Genomic DNA, 20812 nt, shown 5'->3' with positions numbered 1-20812 from the left:
TAGCGGTCCCCTCTGGCCTTAAAAATCTGTGGATTTCCTGTTTGTTTCAAGACAATCTGGGTTAGTGTTAAAGTACATGAAGGCTTTAATTTCTTCTTTTGTCTTATGAGGATTTGTATTTTGACAATTTTCAAATATAAACTCAAGAGACCCCAGATACCCGCCTGGAAATACTTTAAGCTGTCACACCAATCAGTGTACTGAAGTTGCCAGTGGGAATGTGTTTGAGTATTAAAAGGATATTGTTAAAAATGTATTTAAGCATGTAAATTGCAGGATTAAAAATGTTAGCGAATCAGCAACTTTATTATTATTGCGAATGACTTAACTTCTCTGGTCCGTGCAATAGACTTTACCTTTGTGAGTGTAATGAAAAGCATGCTGGCAACTTGAAACACGCTACCATTTTAAATAAGATCTGCTGTTGTTACAGGTAATCCTTAATACTCCTATGAATATTAGGGAGATTGAGGGAATTTTTTCTTTTTTTTTTTTTTTTTCCTTATTTATATGATTTATGCTTTTGACAGAACTTTGTGTCTAACTAGTTTCGTGTTTCTGTTGATGATTCATTTTCCCTTTCTGGTCTTTTGTATTTGGGAGTTCATGTCTATTGTCTTTCCCACTCATGCCATCTGTAGAAATCTCGGTGGGATACTCCCTTCTCGGCTGTGCAACAGTATGTATTTCAATAGCAGCATTAATCCCTTTCCCTTTCAGCACTTCTCAATGTATTGCTATTTTGGATTTGCTCAAAACAGTCTCCTAACATCAGTTTTGAGGCAGAGAAACCTGTAAAAACAAGTTTTTAAATATCCTGATATTTATCACTGTACTTTCTTTGGCATTGATGGGTTCTCGGTCTTTCTGAATCACAGTGACTGCATTTTGAGAATTTTACTTCGAAAGAGCTCTTACATCTCATACTGGTCTAAAGTTTCACACAGCTTTGGACCTAATTTACACTTCTCCTTGCTGCTTGATACCATGTCTGCCATTTTGGTTTTAAAAGTCTAGGCCTGTTTAGTTAAGAAAAAATACTTTACTTAATATGAAAAAAATCTGTAAGCATTGATTTCTTATGGGTATGGAAAAAAGACTTACTACTGGTTCTGTTCGTGTTGTGTCAGTATGTGATTGCCCTTCCCTGATGTGCTAGAGTAAAAGGATATGTTTCTCACTTCATTCTGGAGGGAAATAAGGCGCCACATTCCCAAAAATATTCAGAGTTGGCATGCTTGCTGTTAGTCTCAGGGGGAAAAAAAAAAAAAAAAAAGGCTGGAAAGGGAGAACGAAGTACCGTGCCGGGGTAGAATGTGCTGCCTTTACATAAGGGATGAGGCATTGTATGGATTATTGCACTATTGGTGTGTGATTAAACAAATGACTATTCTCTTCGGCTTTTGGTTGCTCACCTTTCACTTAAGTACACGTATAATTTTAAATTGAAGCAGACATTTGCTTTTGGTTACAAAATTAGTTGTTGGACAGTGCTGTTTAGAGACAGTGGGATGAACAGATTTGAGAAGTAAACAAATTCATTATTTTTGCTTGATTTTTACTTCCCTTTCACAAACAAACTAGGATATGTTTGAATACAACTATTCGTTAAAAATTTATGGATCTTCTTGAGGAAAGCTTCACTTCAAAGTAAAGTAGTACTACTGTACAGGAGAAGTGAAGTCAGGTTTTTGTGTTTTTAGATGTCTTCTCTCCCTCTCTCCCTGAGTTACTTAGCTGAGTTGATTTCAGTTAACTGTAAGGGACTATATTTAGCTCTGTAATTACATACACTTTGGATTCATCTACAGAATAGTTAAGAGCCGAAAATGCTCCTGTAATTCATTCATGCCTTTCACAGTGATGGAAAGAACTAATCAGATCCGTGCTCCTCTGTGATGGAGACCAGATTCCAGTTTTGGAACCCTGCTTGTGATTCACACGGCGATGGCAGGAACCCCCACATCTAGATGCCTGCCTGCACACGTGCTTCTAGACTAACCCTGTCATCGTCTTTACACATCTAGCTATGTCTAGGCAGTAAGAGATACTTGTATGTTGAGATTTACACTGCCCTGATCCCACTTTCTGTCTCTGAGGCTGAGAGGAATTGTCTCTTTAGCCAGATGAAACTTCTGGGTTGCTATTAGTATCTTCTTGACTCACTCTACCTTGTAGCCAGTTTATAAAGACATGCTGGTTCTCTTTGTGATGGAATAACTTTTTTCATCATACCTCTTATATAAAGAAATGCTTTCAAGGACATGTTTTATTAAGTCCATCAATGTCAAGAATTAAAAAGTCTCAATCTGATCTCACATGGACTACTTTGGTGCCCTTTAGAAGAATCTGACAGATACACTTTGTGAAATGCTAGATTTTGTAGCGGTAATGCTAACTTTATGTGGCTGATCTGTTGTTGAAAGGAAGGGGTCTAAAACCGATTCAGCAGGAACTTTCAAAGCAAAGTTCATGAAGGACCAGACAAAGCTAGCTCCTGTTAATGCATTGGAGTTCTTCGTGCCCTAAATCTCTTTAAAACTGGCAACTTCTTCTTAGATAACAACATTTAAATTTAGGATCATAACTTTTTGTGCTCCAAAATCTTAGTGAATGTAGTCGTAGGCTCCTTACAGCTTACAGCAGGACATCCAGTGCGTATTGGAGATTTTTGTTTCCCTTTTACTTCTAATAAGTCATTGGTATTACAGGCTTTTTGTCCTTTCAGTTACTGAATAAGTGTTCTCAGATAAGTACAGAGCTAAAAGGCCACATTTTTCACTCCAAGTTCTGTTCAGCTGCCTCTCAGTTTTTACAGTGAATTGACTGGGAGCAGTGCAAAGTTGTAGGTTACGTTTACAGACTGGAAAGAACCATTTTAGTTTTCCAAGAGCTAAGCAAACAAGTGGCAGAAAATGGCTATCCAAACTTTGCCAACTTGCACCATAAAGCTTTAATTTAAAGTTGTAGCTGCTTTTATGGCAGTAATCTTTTTCCAACCAGACATTGTTTCCTTTGTGAGCAACAGTGAGATATTTTGCGCACAAAAGGACTATCGGAGCAGGCATAATACAGAAGAAGTCTTTGTTATATAAATGCAGGCTGCAAAGCTAAGTTGACTCTGGACTGGGAATAGTGAATTTTATATTCTTTTTCCAGTTCTGCCGTTGTTCTGGTGTCTGTCAGATGTTTAATGCAGTTCCATCTCATTTTAGTTGCCTCATCTGCATAGGGTGCCTAGCTTCTTGTCCTGGAGGGCTGCGTTGGTCAGCAGAGAGAGGTCCACCTTCCAAGGACATTTTAACCCACCTAAGATCTGAATTTTCTTCTTGACAATTGTCATCTTCTCTCTCCCCATAGACCGTAGAGGGAACACAGGGTAACCGCACTAACTCCATTGCCTCAGTTAGACAATGTCTGTCTCTCATATAAATTTTAGCAGAAAAACCATCTCCTTAGCTGAGATATTTATGACAGCTGACGTTGTCTGTTCTTTGACTGCTATAAATTAACACTATTCATTATTTTTGTGGGGAAAAACGTGTTAGAAATTATTGTAGTTAGTCACTAGAACTGGAGGCAACCATAGTGTTGATACAAACACAAGAGGCAGCTGTGCATCCTCTCCTCCATTCCTGTTAAATGCGTATTGCACTCAGTAGAAGTAATGGTATCTTGCGTTGTAAGCATATTTTTTTTCTTTCTCATCCTCTCTTTTTTTCCTTCTGAATTTGTTCCAGATGGCCAAGTTAGATGTCAGAGGGTGACCATGGAGAAAAAGCTGAATTTGTAACTAGTGGCCAAATGTGCTAAAAGTTGATTTTGCAGTCCCTGCTTCAGCAAAATGAGAAAAATCTGCCTTACTCAGATTTGCTTTTTTTTTGGTCAGGTCATATCAGGTTGCTTCTTACAAGTATTTAAGGCCTGTTTCACTGTGGTATCTTCTTATATTTACTGTAGACTAAAACAGTGCCAAACAACATCTTTATAAAAATAAAGATTATGTTTTCTCTTGCCACATTAATCCCAGAAATAGCCAGCGAAGCTACCTTGACCTGATGGGTGATGACAGTAGTAACCAACATGCAAAATATGTGAAGAAACTATTTGCATTTAAAGGACTGTGGTCCAGAGGAGCTTTTGGTGGCATTAAACTCTCTTCACCAGGACAAGTTAATGCAAATGTCCTTGAGCATATCTTTACTTTTGGGCTGAAGAGATCAATGCTTCCTCCAAAACACATTTTTTCAGGGAACTGAATCATGTAGAGTTTCCTGGAAAGAGGGAGTCTGGACAGTTTATGGGTTTACAGACAGAACCCTTGCCTGTTGAGCTGTGCTTTAAAAAACCAAACAAAACAAAACAACCAAAAAACCAGCCCCAAAACACCAGAAACAAACCCCAAACCAAACTCAGGGACTAGTCTAATACAAGGTTCTTAGATGAAAAGTTCCAAAGTCAATGTGAGAAAATGTAAGAGCATAATGCGTATTTTGGTAATAAATAAAGGCGGTTTAATCTCATTCCATTTTATTTATTTTTTTTTTGCATTTCTAGAAAGATATTAGTGTTACTGAATTAGATCTGAATTTTCTTAATTCCACATTTTTTGCTTTCATGTGAAATAATACTTCTTTTGTATGAGTTTGGAAGTTCTTTATTCCAGAACAGACATCTTTTTGTTAGCTTTCTGCCTCATTCCAATTTTCACGTCTAGGATAATGTTGATGTTGAATGTTCTCTTAAGGTATCAAACCCTCAACCCACAGCAGCTCTAATAAGTGTCTAACGTCTAGCTTTTATTCTTGTAACTATACATCAAGTTCCACTAGTTTTGTGTGATACATACAATTAGATTGTAAGCTTTTTAAAGGAGGGCTCTTTAATAATTTTACACTGTTAAGATGTCAATTTCCATTTATTCTGCTGCATAAATAAGAGGTTTTAGTTTGGTGCTACATCATTTTGGGGGTTTATGGCTTCATTTTTCATTCCATTTTCATATTTGCATTGTTGATTTAATATTAGTACTAAGTATATACTAAGTATTTTTTCAAGAATTAATTGTAGTTTACAGGAAGGGGTGAGTAGAGAGGTATCTGTGGGATTGCTGGGGGCAGGTATTCCCATCTGGGGCAGTAAAGCAGGAATGCAGCTTGGTTTTCACGGTGCTTTCTGGTAAGCAGAAATGCTGGAGAAAAGTTTGTGATTTTATGCTGAGCCAGTCACTAACTGATCTTTATATATTTATCCTGTTCCTTGGGTAAGTACAGTTAGTCAAGTTTAAAGGAATATATTTAAGGTAAATTTAATTCCAGAAAAGAAAATGAGAGACTTTGGAAATGTAAACTATGTACAAAAGTGGCTGGAGCAGGAACTGTTTAGCCTGGAAAAAAAAAAGGAGACTGAGCTGGGGAGGGACATGACAAGTCGCACAATATAGAAGAGGCTATAGAGGGAATAACGGTGCTTTGCTTTCCACATCTGGAGGACAAGAAGTAGTTGTCCTGATTTATAACAAAAAAAGTTGGAAATTATATAGTAGAAAAAACCTCTGGAACCTTCAAGCACTGAAACCAGATGGTGAGGGATCTTGTGGACTTTGTAAGAGGGTACCAGTGCAGTTAGACAGGTCTCTCTGGGATGGCTGGGTCCTTCTGCACAGCAGGGAGGTAAACTGAAAACCTAACGGGGCTCCTCCGGGCTCTGGGTTTCTGTAATTTCTGTTTCTCAGAGAATTCAGCTGACACATCGCAGGATAACGCCTGCCCTTCAAAGCATTCTGACTCCCAGAGCATTTTGCCCTCTTCGTTGCATCAGCCGCACAAATCAATATTCTGTAACAAGAGGCTGCTGTGCAACCTTGATCGCAGCCTTTTGCTCTGGCTCTTCGGAGCTCAGAGACCTGCGGTAACACGACCGCATGTTAACACCGTGCAGTGCAGAGCTGCCCATCCTTTTTACTGTAGTCCAGTTTCCCTTGGCATTTGGGTGCCTGGTTTCCCCTGAATATACCTGAGCACTTCCTATTGCCTTGTTCTGTGACACTGGCTGGGTGCTTGCATAGCGGTTCTTCTGACGGAATATCTGGCCCACTTCTTGTCTGCTAACAGCATCGAGGTTTAGAATAACATCGCTTCACAACCGAGCTGTTCCTGAACTTGTGTTCTCCAGGAAAGCAGTCTGTGCAGAGAATTCACCGAGGCTACGGTTAATTTGGAGAGGTTGCACTTATTTTTACAGTTAATGGAGAGCAAGGGCAACTCAGAGGGCAACCTTAACTTTAAATATCATTCCTTGAAAGAGTCTCTCTGCTGGCCCGAGATTAATCGTCACAGACCATGTGTCAGTCTCCTCTATGTGCTAATCTGGTTCCTAAAAGCTGAAACCCCAGAAATAAGCCTGCCTGATAATCCCTTAAATAATTAAACTCCCATTTTTCTGTCCAGTTGTTTTCCCTAGCAGGGCAGAAGATGGGTTTTCGTGTCCTGCACACTCTGAGAAGCTGTTATTTTTAACCCTTTTGCTTGTTTGTTGTGAGTGCTCATCCCACTGGGCGATAGTATTTGTCACATACGTAATGCCTTATGTTTCCTCAAGGTTACCTAACCCATATGTTGTGTTTTCTCGGTAGTTCCTTAAAGTCCTACTGCAGATACGAGGGAGCCGGGACACTGAGAGGTTTCTGGTTTGTACAGGGCCACATATTCCCACTCTGCTCTCCCTGCTAGATTAATTTGTGTCTCATATTGATGTTTATATGCAAATATTTGCTGATCGTCATTTCTCTAATAGTTCTTAAAGCCTTTTGAAGCAATGGAGCCTACAGTGTTTTTCTCAGCCATCTTAGTGTACTGTTCCGCGTGTTTGTTTCTAAAATGTAACTGGCTTACACCTCCTCTGTGTGTACAGAGCACTGCGTGTTAACAGGACGTATTCCTTTGTGTTTTCTGTTGTGTGCGATGGTTAAGAAAGGTAAATGAGTTACTGATGGCTTCGGCTTGGATCTGTCCCCAGGCAGGTTCCCTGAGAATTTCTTATAAACTGCTGCATCCCCTCTCATTGATCTATAACAACTCATTTTAATTTTCGGGGCTTTACAGGGCAGAAGATCAAATAAAGAGATCCTAAAATAATTGAGGCGGGGAACAGCGTCTGCTCAGACCTCTGGGTCTTTTGTCAGTGATCATCTAAATGAAGGTGCGAACTCCCCAAAAGTAAATGTAGTTTTTGAGATCCTTTTCTTCTGCAGTTATCAAAGTTCACTGAGGAAACTTCCTTGCTCTCTTTCCAAGTGCTCTGATTGCATTTCTCACTTCTATTTTGGCTGCTGTTTTTCCTCCCCCATTCTTCATGCCTTTTCCAGCTTCAGCGCCCTACATTTTCCCAGTTCTAATTGTCCAAAAGCTGGAAAGGGTCTCCTGAAATGTATTGACTTGTTTTTCTTTAAAAAGTTACCTATGCCACAGACTTCACAAGTCAGAAAATAATCAAAATCCCTCTTAGAAAAAGGAGCAGATACAATTAGGAAGACCTAATACAAGACCCCAGAAGTCTTTTTGTTCACAAACTGATGCCAATGAGAGGAAAGAAATGGAAATATGATCTTAAACTTACCAACAGACTGTTGGAGGCTTGGCTGCCAACTGCAGGGCACTGTTAGCCAACGGACTGTGATCTCCTGCGTGTGCAAGGCAGAAGCTTCCAGTTCTTGCTGAGTTTGGAATCTTCTTTGCTTTTTTTTTCTCCCCATTTTCTGAGCTGCCTTGCTTCGTAGCAGGAGTTAGGTGACAGGAATGCTCCTATGGAAGGCAGCAGCAAAACTCAGCAGAGTGGCGGATGACAAAGCATCACAGTTCGTCCACAAAACCAGTGTTTGGTCCTGGCCGGTATTGTATATGAGTCCATATAGAATTCAGCCTGTATGGCTGAAGGAGCTCTAAGGGCTTGAAAATAGGTACGTAACAGCATCTGCCTGAATTATATGGTGCTTTCATCATCTTTTTTGAGTCATCATCATTCAACATACCATGGTTTGAGGAGTTTTGAAAATGGAGCTTCTTGGAGATTGGTTTTGAATCAGTTTTATCTTTTTTGTATCGTTTCAGTTAATCCTGTTAGTCGAATCTTTTGCAATTTAATTACTGAAATTCAAAGATATTCCTAAATTACCTTCAGACCCAATATATTTAGTTCATCTGAAGGATAAATGGTTTGAGTAACATCTGGGAGATATTTAGGAAAACTGTTTCCTGTATCCTATGGACATTCCCATAGGTGTCACGTTGTGTGAACTGCCATGTGTGGGCATGACTGTGTCGTCCTCTGTCCATGTGAAGGCACAGTGCGTACGTATCAAAGACTTTTTAATCAACATGACTTGCCTCCACACCAGCAGAGCTGTGGTGCTTCAACTCTACTTGTTCCTCTGTAGTGCTGCTGCTGTGTAGTTGTTTAACCAGTGTAAAGTGGACGTAAAATAATGACATTCTGATTTCACAATGTTTACATGCTTTTCTTTGAGAGCATGGCAAAGACCCAGAAATAGACTGGAAGAGGAAGGAAGTCGTTGTGTTTTAAGGTACTGGTTGGTATTGCAAGTGGCATCCAGATCTTGGATAGGGACCTTGAGAAGTAGCTAAGGTAGAATTGATTTTGACATCATTTTATCAAAGTAGATGATAAATTAATTGCAGAATTTCCTTTCTTGCTTTTAAATATGTGTAATTATGACATTTAGTCTTTCATATGTGTACATATGCTTACATTTTAAGAGGAATGCTTTAGGAAACAATTGTTTATTGGTGAGAAGTTCATTTCTCCTGATATATAATACACACTGCTCTGTACCAGCTTGGACGTATGGCTTCATTTCTTGTTGACACTATCCCCGCAAAACTTCTTCTCTCTCAGTTATACTGAAGCTACATTTTGTTAAAATATAACTTGGGTTGCATTAACAATGCATTTTCTATATAATTTTATTATTTGTTTCATCAGATGTATGAGGATTGCCCCAGCATATTTTTTGACTCTATAGTATAACTATCTACTTATGAATAATAACTCCAAGGAAAGGATTGGCTTATTTTTTTTTTTTTAATTCTTGTATAGATCAATACATTACATTAAGCAGAGACTCATTCTGTAGAAGGAAAAATAAATAATTTCTTGTGTGGTAAAACTCTAGGTTGTTTGAAGGAGGAAAAAGTTTTCCAAAGCAATCCAGTAAGCAAAGTTATTGCTCTACAGTTCTGTTTCAGTATCACGTATCTCTGATTTGTTGTATTGTAGCAATTGCCCATTCCCTGAGCAGTGACATAAACCACAAACATTTATGAACCAGTTAAAAAATTATGGATTGATAAAGCAATAAAATTTGCAGAATTGTTAGTTAGTTTGGGTCAACTGATAAATTCTTGGAAAAGATACTGTAGGACCATAAAAGCTATTTTGTCCTTAAAGAAATTTTTCTTCTTATTGCATTAAGATGTTTTGAGTATGATTTACTTAAACAAAACAGTAATGCATATACTGTTTGGAATATATGTGAGTTTTTGTAGGACTATATCTTCTAAATGGTTCTTGTCAAAGTCATCTTTCAAAGCCAATAAGGTTAATTTAAAAATAGTGGCGTAATATGGAAAGGAACAGTAAGAAAAACTGGAACTATATCCAGTAGACCTCTTGGGGCAGAGCTGATTTTTATTTTTCAGTGGTCTTTTGTTACCAGACAAAGGACCTACTCAGAATCAACACGGAGACCCACAACTTAGGATATTAAGTTGTGTATTCAGTGGATTTGTGATCTTGCTTGAATTTGGGTTTGATATGAGCACTGAAGAAAAATGGTACCATAGAACAAAGATGTATTAGTTGCATTTGTAAGACACTCAAACTGTAAGTACAGGACTTATTTTGGCTGCTGAAAATGAACCATGTCCTCCAGTGGATATTGTCGTCCCAGCCATACAGTGATCCAGTCCGTTATGAAAACCACCAGTCTGTCATCATTCTTGAGGAGAAGAATGTGTGGGAATTCAGTTTTTCATTTGGGTGGCAGGGAATATGGTCCTTATTTGACTGCTGTGCTGCAGTCCAGGCAGTCAGTTCTTGCAGTTGAATATTAGTTAAGCTTTGTAGCTGTCAGCCCAAAAAAGCAAAGTACTGAATGTTCTCATCTGTTTTGCGTATAACTGAAAGTTGAGGTTGGTTATTATCTTGGAGAGACAGGCCGTAGCATGTTTCTCTCATATTTCTGTTTGATTGTTGTGCAGAGGTATGAATGTTGTGTGGTGGTGCTGAACAGGGTTATGCCCCTTCATGCTAAATACTGTACAAATCCATATGAAGAGCAGGTCCCAAGTAATTTAAAGTTCGTCAAAAAGGCTGAAAGGTGCTGTTTTGAAAGCCTAATCTGGTGCCAAAATGACTGGAGATTCGCATAGTCTCCATAAGCCTCCAGGTGTTTCAGGAGTGCACCAGTAGCAGTGGGGACAGCCCTCTCCCCGACACGCTAAAATACTTTTGGTCAAGATATGTTTCCAGTTGATACCAGAATATCGCTGGTGGCTTTCAGCAAAAGCAGGGCAGCCTGGAGGTGACTGGATCTCCCAGCACATGCAACCCATCACAGGTTATTTGGAAAATTTGCCACCAAGTGTGGTGCAGGAAAAAACTGCAACTCTGTGCAAAAGCTTAAGGAGGGAGTAGAAATTAATGTATCCTGTTAAAGCTAGAGAGGGAAATGTGGCAGGAAGATAATTACTTGATCTTGGATTAAGCCAGGATTTAGATTTAACACTGGAACTGTGCTATGTGGCTGGTTGTTCAGTTTGCAGAGTTTAGGACTGTTTTGGAGTCAATCAGAAGTAGGCTTTTTCTATCTTGATGAACTGAAAAATGGCAATTTGAGTGAAAATAAAAACTCTGCTTTTACCCTTAAAGGATGGTACTTTTTTCCTACCTTTTTTTTTAAAAAAAAAACCCCAAACCTTACACTTTAGGGAAGGAATGATTAATGAAGGAGGAGATGTCAGCACGCTTCACCAAGTAATTAAGAAAGAAGTGGTAGGGTGTCTCTTGTGTGGAGCCCAATGGGAGGCAGGGGTTCAAATCCCATTTTCCTGATTTCTCAGGTCGTTCACTTCTGAAAAGTGTCCTCAGTACTGGATACTTTACAGTAGTTTTCCACCACTTTCTGCTGCTTCACTTTCATATAAATAATCATGTATTCATTGCATACGCCTGTCTGTACTGAGGGGAAGGTGAATGCCTGATTGCAACCCATGCTTTAAGTTATTAACTAATTATTTTATTGAGGGCAGCCAGAACTCTCAGTATATAAAGGAAAGCGCAGGCATCACAGGTGGGTCAGACACACTCATGAGGTCAGTGAAAGGTATGATGTGACTGGGGTTTTCAAGGCAAAAGAAGCTGCCCTCACAGGTAGAATTAGTTCTTTATTCCCAACATATCCCACTTGGACTCAGATCTTTGTTTTGAGGCTGTGCTTTTGATTTGGGTGATCCATGGTGGGAGCTCAGCCCAGGTGTTGTGACCTGGCCTATGAAAGAGCTGATTTCTCTCTCTGTAGGTTAGAAGCGCGTCTTAAGTGAACTACCAACTTTAGGTGAAAACAAGGCAATTGCCTAACCCTTACCTGCCCCAGCGACAGCTCTCATAGAACGAAGGCGTTCTCCAAGAGAGAACCTACCCCTCAAGGCAGGATTGCAGCAGAGAACTGTGAGCTCCTTCATTGTATAAATGTCTACACCGCTATAAAATGCTCCCTAATCTTCATATATATGTGATATATATGTGACACATACATGCGTTTTTATATATGTGTGGACATATATATACACATTTAAATGCCATTCCTTTTTGTTCATTATGTTTTTAATTTCTCTGATAAAATGTTTGTGACCAGTCAGAATTTCTGTGAGGAGAAAGAAAAGAAATTGCATCTTGTTAAACATTAATCATTGATTAAATATTTCCCCTTTTTAGTTGGAGAACGTTATCAACTTGCAGAATACAAGTCGTGTCTCTGCCCTGCTATGAACTGATCTAATTGTCACACCGTAAGGCCCACGCTACATGGATCATGTTCCAGATCCTTGGATGAACAAAGACGATAAATTTTTATAGAGCAAAAAATAAATTTTCTTTCAGTTATTTAGAAAAAAGAATGATAAAACTAGTTTATTTTGCCTTTCCAAGCCTTTTTACAGTACTTTATTGAGTTTAATCTGACTAAAGAGTCTGAACCTCTCCTGGTAATGAAGCTTGCATGGAACTCTACTGTAAGAGATGTAGATTGAGGCACTTCTTCCACTAGAATTATTAATTTGCATTTTTGTTGCTGTTTGGTAATCTTACTGGAAACTTGGTGGCAGTATGTATGTTCAGATACCTCAGTGTCATACATATGTGTGTGTGGACCTTTCTGTGAGCTAGTTGGGATGGGGAGAAGGAAAGGCGGAGTCTGAGTCTCCATTTTCCTTTATTTTCTTATGTGTACGATGGTGATGTTTGGTTTTAATACAATTTCATGTCACTCATGCTCTTTGCGAATGACTACACAAAGATAATGGCAGTAGGAGAAACAGAGAGCTCTCTTTTTCTGGACTCTTACAGAAAGGTTTGAGCTCTACATTTGAGCCAACACATGAATAGAAGTCTGCTTTCAGTGTCTCATTTTTACTGAAGAGGTAGATAGCAATTTTATGTAGTGAGAGAACGAAAAAAAGCCAGCCACCCTCTTGGACACCTGCCTTTCAGATGCACAGTTGCTATTCAAAGAACAGAGAACTGAGTGCAGCAGATGTCAAGCAAACACTTTCATGTCTTCTCTGAATTTGTTTTAAGGTCAGTTTTCCTGCATGGGTATCCATAATGGTTATTGTCTATAATTTTGTGGCTTCTGCAAACTGTAAGTTGGTCCAAAACCCATAGCTTCCAGCTGGTTTTGGATAAATGAAAGTTAAATTAAACACTTGTCATAGATGCCATTCAAAATATCGTTTTCTCTTTGCAGAGAGATCTCAGATATCCAGTGATCCTTTTGGTTTGGTGTTGGGTTAATCTCTCTGTTTTGCCTTTGTTGCTCATGGTGTACAGCTAATGACAGAATGCAACAGCATTTGGTGTAAATTTTCCTTAATGTGTGAACAATTCCTTTAGAAATGTGGAGTTAATATTTAAATATTAAATATTTAATGCTTTCCAGAGCCAGTAAAAGACTCTTTTTTTTTTGTTGTTGTTGTTCATTTTTAGATACTGACCGAGCTTTAGTGCTGCTGGAAGAATATTGTAAAAAACTGAGGAAGCCAGAAGAGCAACAACTGAAAAAAGCCATCAGAAAGGTGATGGGCATCTTTAAGAGCAGCTTGTTTCAGGCACTTTTAGGTAGGTACTAATATTTAATACTAAATGTATGTTCAAACCTAGTAACTTTCTTATTGGTCACTATATAATTGGTGTTTACAGTGGAACAGCTGAGATGATTCTTCCAGGTAGCCTGTTGGGAAACTTGTCCTGCTATTTCAAAGGTATTTGCTTATTTATAGTGAAGGAAAGAGTAATAAAAAAATAGTGCAAGATAAGACATTGAATGATTATTCCTAAATCTTGCTGATATCCTTTATCTAATTGAAATTACTGAACCAGAGTAGAATATAATTGTTTTTGCAAAGTTGAAGATGAAGCCATCTCCCCACAGGTAAATGGCCAAAGTTTCATTGATTTCACTGCCACCAAATAGCATCTAAAATCTTTGTGTCTTTTGCATTATGTTTTTGTGAAAAGTGTCAGCCAAAGAAATTCAGAAATTAGTCAAGAAAAACGCTCAAGGACACAGTGAAACTTCAGCAGAATGTTCCCATCCATGCAACGTTGCAGTGTTCAAATAGATGTGCTGGCGTATCGCTCCGTCTTTCTTCCATTTACTTGAAGGTCCCCATTTCACCTTGTAAATGACGGTGTTTGTCAAAATTGAGCACTTGGTGTTTTGGAGCTTTATATAAAATAATCCTCTAGCATCCCTGTTGTCCCTTGTGCCGTGCCGTGCATGTGCTGCCATTCATGGAAAGTGGTGATAGTAACTGTGCATCACCTTTGCTCTACCTCTTTCTGCCCTCTTACTCACATTGCATTGGCTCCTTGGTGTTTTATTCCTTTAGAAACATCAATAAATTTTGTGCAGAACTAGTCTGAAGGGCGCATTTTTTAACACAAATTATATTTGTGGATGCACATGCACCTTTAAGTTACGGTTGTCTGAAGCCAGGGTACCAACTGTGCTCATTGCAGAGCTACAATCAGTAGCAATTAGGGAAATTTTTTTATTATAAATCATAAAAGTAGAAGGATGTAAATACTGCACTGTTACTGTGAAGACGATGGGGTTCTGGGAAGAGTTTCAGTAATTTCAGTAGCATTTATGGAAAATGTATGTTACCACTCCTGCACATGGAAATAATTAATGTCAGTGCTATTTTACTTGTAATTTCTCTGAGCTTCTTTAAAGTGATCAGCTTTATTTTATAAGCCTACATAATTTTAAATTGCTGCCTACATAATTTTAAATTTTTAAAATATTCTTTAAAAAAGGAAATAGATTCATAATTGAACGGTATCTACCATATAGTTATAAATAGATTCCAACTAAAGAATGAAAAAAGGTGGGATGTTTCTATGTTATTTTAATGAAGTTAAATTTGACTATAAAAGTATGTGCTGAAGAAATACACAAGTCACAGAAGTGACATTAGCTGTACATTTACTTCTGTGGTACTTTAGAGTAATCCTTCAAGTTGTTCTAACGACACGTGTGCTTGATGTGTGGCTACACTGCGGTATTTATTGATGTATTACATATGTCAGGTATGAAAAAGTGATTATAGCTACATTAAGGTTGAATCGAAAGAATAAATGAAATCTTCTGATTGCCACAATAACAGATGAAGGAGTGTGGTGCCACGGAAGTTAGATGGCATTTTAGCTTGTAGGCCTTTGAATGTCTTTTCCTTGTTCTTAAATGCTTCTTTGTATAAATGAGGTTTGGGAATCGCAAGACATGTTCAAAGTCTTCAATTGTTACATTTGGTTTGCTATATGGTTGGTCTAGATTCTGGAATAATACAAAAGAGTCACCTCTCATTTTATTTTAAGTGTGGTAGATGAAGTTCTTACAAGATCAATAATGAGGTTCTTGCATAATTCGTATTTCAAAAAAAACCCACTTCCATGACATCTGTTTTAGCTTCTCATCGTAATTTCTTCCATTCACCTATAAATCAGACCACCGCACAAAGAAATACCTAGGGCAGAGCTTCTGGTCTCTTTTGAAGTTTTGTACTGCTAATGTTCCTTTATCTTTTATATTTACAGAATGTCTAATGATCTTGAAAGCATCCATTTTTGAGTGCCTAATCTTAATTAGACTTAGTTTTTAGAGTCCGAGCGTTCATCACTTTCCAGAACAAGATCTCATTTACAACTGCCAAACATTGATTTTATCTGGAATTGATTGACCTTTTGAATATTTAGACTGTAACTACTAATGAAGAATATGATTTTTGTACAGAATCATTAACCTGGATGCAGAAGTGCACATTCCTACCAGGTGTAAACATAATTTTATGTGCCAAATCCAGTTTTCGTAGATCCTACAGCTTCAGAAGAATTTGATTCTTTTATGAATAAATTCAGCTGTTGTAACCATCCCTGTCCTTTAAGTGTGTGTTCAATTCTTGTTAACTGCCAAAATGCTTAAAAAATCTGTAGGATTTCTTTAAATTGAGTATAACTTGAACCAATGAAGAAGAATAAATATAGTTAGGGGCACTTTCCAAATCTGAGCACCTAAGTTTAAATATTGTCTAGTTCCTTTTGTTCTCAAATTTATGCTTGTGTGAATGTGGTTCAACCATCCATGTTTGAACTTGGGCTCATCATGCACGCGTGACTTTTTATCTTCAATGTGTTTCATAAATACTAACTGTTGACTACTGAGCAAGGGAGTAACATGAGAAAAATGAGGATTCAATAGTTTTTATATGTATATTCTACATGTGCAAGAAGTGCCGACAGATGTTGAGGTGAAAGATGTGTAAGTGATTTGCAGAAGGATTATTGATGGACTGTCCATTTACATTTTAATTTGTGTTCAAAAAGCATCCCCTTGTCCCTTTGGGCTGTTGTTGTTTCTGGACTTCTTGCTAGAGCTGCTGTGTTCTGTTAGAGCTGAGTTAGTTGCTAAGAGGCACATTTTCAAAGCGACACGTGGAGCTGCTGTCTCTGGAGTCCCATTTACGCTCCAGTGGCCCAAATACAATGCTTTGAAAATCCAGCCCTAAGAGGAGGGAGGAGGAGAAACTCTTCGGAAGAAGCGTGCGAGGGGAAGAATGTATATTTAGATACTGACATTGCTCTTAAGTGAATTCCAAATTATTTTCACCAAAAGGATTGTACAAATTCTTCTATGCGTGGTGAGGAGTTGGTACTGTTGTTATTAGGAGCTCAAAAGGATTTTTGGTTTTTATAGGGTCATCCGTAGCTAGATGATATTAAAATCACACGGTCTTCTCAAACCGTAGCACATGTTCTGAGTAAACATTTTTTTTTTTTTTAAACCCTGCAAGGAAGAGGAAATGAAACCTGTGGAAATCCAAAGGCCTCATTTGTTGGGATTGTCTCATGATGGGGCAACTTGGAGACATTGTGCGGAGATAAAAAAAGGAAAACCATGAAAGAGAGCAATAATAGTCATTAGGATATGTCAAAATGACCAAACTCTTTTTTCTGCAGTTCTGTTCTTTATGAAACTTAATCAGTTTTTATAATGCAATATCTAGTTTAGTACGATTTATTTCTAAAAACCTCTGCTATATGTTTGTCTAGTCTTCATTTCATTAAGAAAAGTGCATGATTTTACAGCTTAGGAGGCCGTCTGCAGAATGAGAATGGATGAAAGAGGTTTATGTCAGGGTTGGATTTTTTTTCGTAGATACATCTCTATAAAACATCATTTTGCTTCTAGCAGGAATTAAAGTGCCACAAATAGCTGTAATCATCTTATGCAGCATTAGGTAAAAACTAATCTCAACAGGTTTTTCTAAAATTTGGATAAACCCAATCTGCAGTGGATGACGTGTTTCGTGAGGACTTTGAAACCATGTTTTATGTTTTTTTTTTCTCATGCTTGCGTAACTTTGCCTGAATTTTAAAATGGCTTATTTTCAACTGAAATCTGTGTCATTTTCTCTTTTTTTTTTTTAAATGGTATTGTACCATTTCTGCAAAATAATGTGGATGTTATATACCTGTCTTAAAATTTGCTGTAGTAACCATTACTGTAAGGATAACAGAATTTACTGGTCATCTGTGCCACAGCCTGTATTTAGTGACTTAGGATATAATTTTGTGTTTTTAGTAAGAGGAGCTTTTTTAGACTCTCTACCTCATTCAGCTCACTTTTAAATAAGCCCTTGTTAAAATGATCAATTTTAAAAGAGCGATAATGTCTTTTAAGCCAAGTCAAAAAAGACTTTTGATTATTCTTCTGCAATCATAGAATCATAGAATGGTTAGGGTTGGAAGGGACCTTCAAGGGTGATCTAGTTTTTCTGTTAAAAGCTTGTATAAATTAAATGGCAGTATAACTCAAGAGTGTTATATCAGTATCCAAACTTCCAGGAATCTCGTTATATCTTTGCAGTCCTCCATGTTACGGCAGAGTCCTATAGGACAGACAGAGTGTACAAGGAGGACATAAAATATAGCTACGTAAGAGAGCCAGAGCAAGTCTTCCTTTGCTTTAATTATTTTAGGATATACATATCTATTAAAAACATAGAATAGCCATTGATAAAGGCAAACATTTAGTATAGTAAGCATGAAGCAAGTCAAGAGCTTGGTTTCCTATTGGATTTGTCTTAGGTTGACTATTTTGTCTACAAAGCTGTGAGCTGGGACTGAAACTCCCCTTGCACTTAGGGCAAAGGTTGAATTTCAGGATAGTTCAGATATGAAAGGAACTGGAGAGGAACCTGCCACAGGAGTAATGAGGGATGTTGAAACATGCCCCTGTCACAACAGAGAAATGCTAAGCATGAAAAATGGGAAGATCTTGGTAGATGTAGCCATGCATGTCAACTAAGAATAATGCGAAAAAATTCCCCCATTTGTAGGCTTTAATCCTGAGAAGAATAATTTCTGCGTTGCCCATATAGAGTGAAGAAGAATGTAGAGGCAATTAATTGGAAAGACAAGGAATTTGCTTAGGCATGTTGCGTTTAAGGAGAAACCCTTTAAATAGTGACAGAAGGAAATCTGAGACTAGAGGGAAGGAGGTGGGTCAAGACTGGGGAATAGATGTGTGAACAGCAGGATAAATGGTGAGAAAAGCAGGAGACCTACAACAACCAGCCTGGGCTGGAGATGGAGCCAGTGCCAAAGTAGGTGTTGATGAACAATTATAGATATCACAGGAAAAGTCAGGGTCGTGCAACACCTCAGAAATCCAGTGCTAGACATACATGGTAGCGCTGGCCTTCAGGGTTAAAAAGCTCATGAGATTTGCACAAAAGGCACAGAAATAGTCTATAAAATACCACAGGTTGTTATTGTCTGCTTCTATGATCTACCTTTAAGACACACTGCGGTCCTATTTTCAGGCTTTTCTCCACAGCCACTGAGACCTCTTTTCTACTTCTTTCGAGTGAACATGAGATTTGACATTCACGGGACCACAGAAAACAAGGCGATGCCAAATTTCACAAGGCTTCTGATAAAGCTGTTAGAGTTGAGGATATCAAAATGGGGAACGTGATTGACAATCACCTTTCTGAGGCGATGGTGGCCCTTGCCAGTACCAATCTTTCTCAATCCACGGGAGGAAGCATGTTTCAGCTCTTAGGGCTGTGTTACTGTTTCAGGGACCAAAAGGATATTAAATGAATTGCTGTTCTGGGCAACTTTTCAATAGGAAAGCACAACCGGCTGTTATCTATTCAGACTTGCCAAGCTTGCTCTCAGTAATGTTTTTAGCTCGCTTATGTTTTCGGCGCGCTTAGCTGCTTACAGTGCTCCTGAATGTAAGGTCACTGATCTCGTATGTCATTGTTCTCTAGACTTAATCTCAGTGAGCTGGTTTCTGGTCATGTCAGGCTATTTCACCTCCTGTAACGACACTGGATTCCTCGGGAGTTAATCCCGTGCAGCCAAGCCCGCGTCTGGCCCAGGGACGTTAGGCAATCCTCTCGCCGAGGGCCTGAGTCCAGCATTCACAAAGTCAGTAGAAAAAACTCCCATTGACTTTGCTTGCTTCAGATCATGTGTTGAGTGATTCTTCCAGAGATTTATATTCAGACCTGAGAAATAAAGTTTCTTCTATAGCTGTATCTAAAAATATTGAACCCCTCCCTGGCTATTACAAATGTCGAGGAGCAAAAGAAATGTGCAGAAACCCTTCAGTGCTCTGTCACATCTGAGATGCGCCCAAATGACATCTCTGACAATGGGGAAGCCTGTTATTACTCTGCACAGAGCCCTACTTTCCCAAACTGGCATCTTTCTTTGTTGCTGCATAAATTACAGCAGAACTGAAATTTAAATTCAAGAGCAGCTTTTGTTTTGCCTGAAGACAGCTGCAGCTGCTTTTATTCTTGAAGTCCAATTCTCTTAGTAAGCAAATTTGCGCTTTCTCTCAAAAGAGCTAAAGGTAGCAGCACTAGATCTTCGGGAGGGTTTGAAGACCTGTGATCTTTTTTTTTTTTATCAGCTGGGGGCTGGACTGCAGCCAGCTCGAGGAACGAACCTTCGCAGTTGCCAGCCAAAGTCTGGTTGCGCAGAGTGAACCATTTTTTCCAAAAAAAGGCAAATCTAATGTGACTGGTCCTGTGGATTTTGGCCCACTGCTATTTTTGCTTCCGTGGCAGTGAAATTTACTCTACAGTATCTTCATTTCTCTCCAGCTCTTCTAATTCTACCCACCCCACAGTACCTGCAGGTCCTTTGGAGGAGCTGAGGCTTCTTCACTTCTACCAGATTGCACTGACATTGAGCAGAGGGTTCAAAGTTTGCCGGTGGGCACTGGTAGATGGATGCACAGGCAGGAAAAGGACAGACAGACATCACAGTACTGTGGGGAAATCAGGCTGAAGGTGTCCAGAGAGGGGAGTTTCTCTGAGGTCTAAAATGTTACCCTGTCTTTCTTAGTTGTATCTGTGATGGAGGAGCTGAAATATTTCTGTATCTCTGAAAATCTCAAAATTGCTTTTGCCTTTGGGACTTACTGGGTGTGACAGGGATGCCTTACTGGTTAGAGCTGAGGAGCAAGTAGGGCCAGGGCATGATGCTCCCTATTCTTTCTAGTAACCTAGAGATATGAGTAGCCCTCCCACAACAACTTCTTAGTATTTTCCACTTTGAGAGAAGGTGTGTGTGCAAAGATGTGGGAATCTTGTGTGGGTACCCCAGATCAGTTTTTGTTTGAAAGAATTTCAATATCAAAAGCTTGTGAATTAGCAGAAAAGACCTGAACCTAAAAGAAAAGCTCTGATACCTCTCACATTTGAGGGAATTTTGATTGGGATCTCATCCTTGTTTTTGACCTTTTCCTTAAAGAACTACACAGAAATACTGGATATGAATGCTGGTGGACTCCAAAAATTCAGAATCCCAGCCCAGGTCTGTATTTGGATTCTTAGCCTATCTGTGTGCAAGAAGAAAGTGATTACAGTACTGATACAACCTAGGTAATAGATAATCACTTGTAATCCTAATGCAACCCTCTGCTCGTGTT

The 20812-nt window shown here is 38.7% G+C and overlaps 1 protein-coding gene across 1 annotated transcript in view; it reads left to right on the top strand.

Moving 5' to 3' along the window:
• The window catches only part of DLG2 (discs large MAGUK scaffold protein 2), a 1053001-nt gene that overhangs the window by 3385 nt on the left and 1028804 nt on the right, over positions 1-20812 (top strand). Inside the window, exon 3 of the mRNA XM_086739684.1 lies at positions 13282-13413. Within this exon, the coding sequence (XP_086595810.1) occupies positions 13282-13413 (132 nt within the window). The remainder of the gene's footprint in view (positions 1-13281; positions 13414-20812) is intronic.

This window comes from Chlamydotis macqueenii, chromosome 1 (genome assembly GCF_036417535.1).
Source record: "Chlamydotis macqueenii isolate bChlMac1 chromosome 1, bChlMac1.mat, whole genome shotgun sequence".
Lineage (NCBI taxonomy): Eukaryota > Metazoa > Chordata > Aves > Otidiformes > Otididae > Chlamydotis > Chlamydotis macqueenii.
Note: the sequence above shows the minus strand (reverse complement) of the source record. Positions and strands in the feature narration are given on the sequence as shown.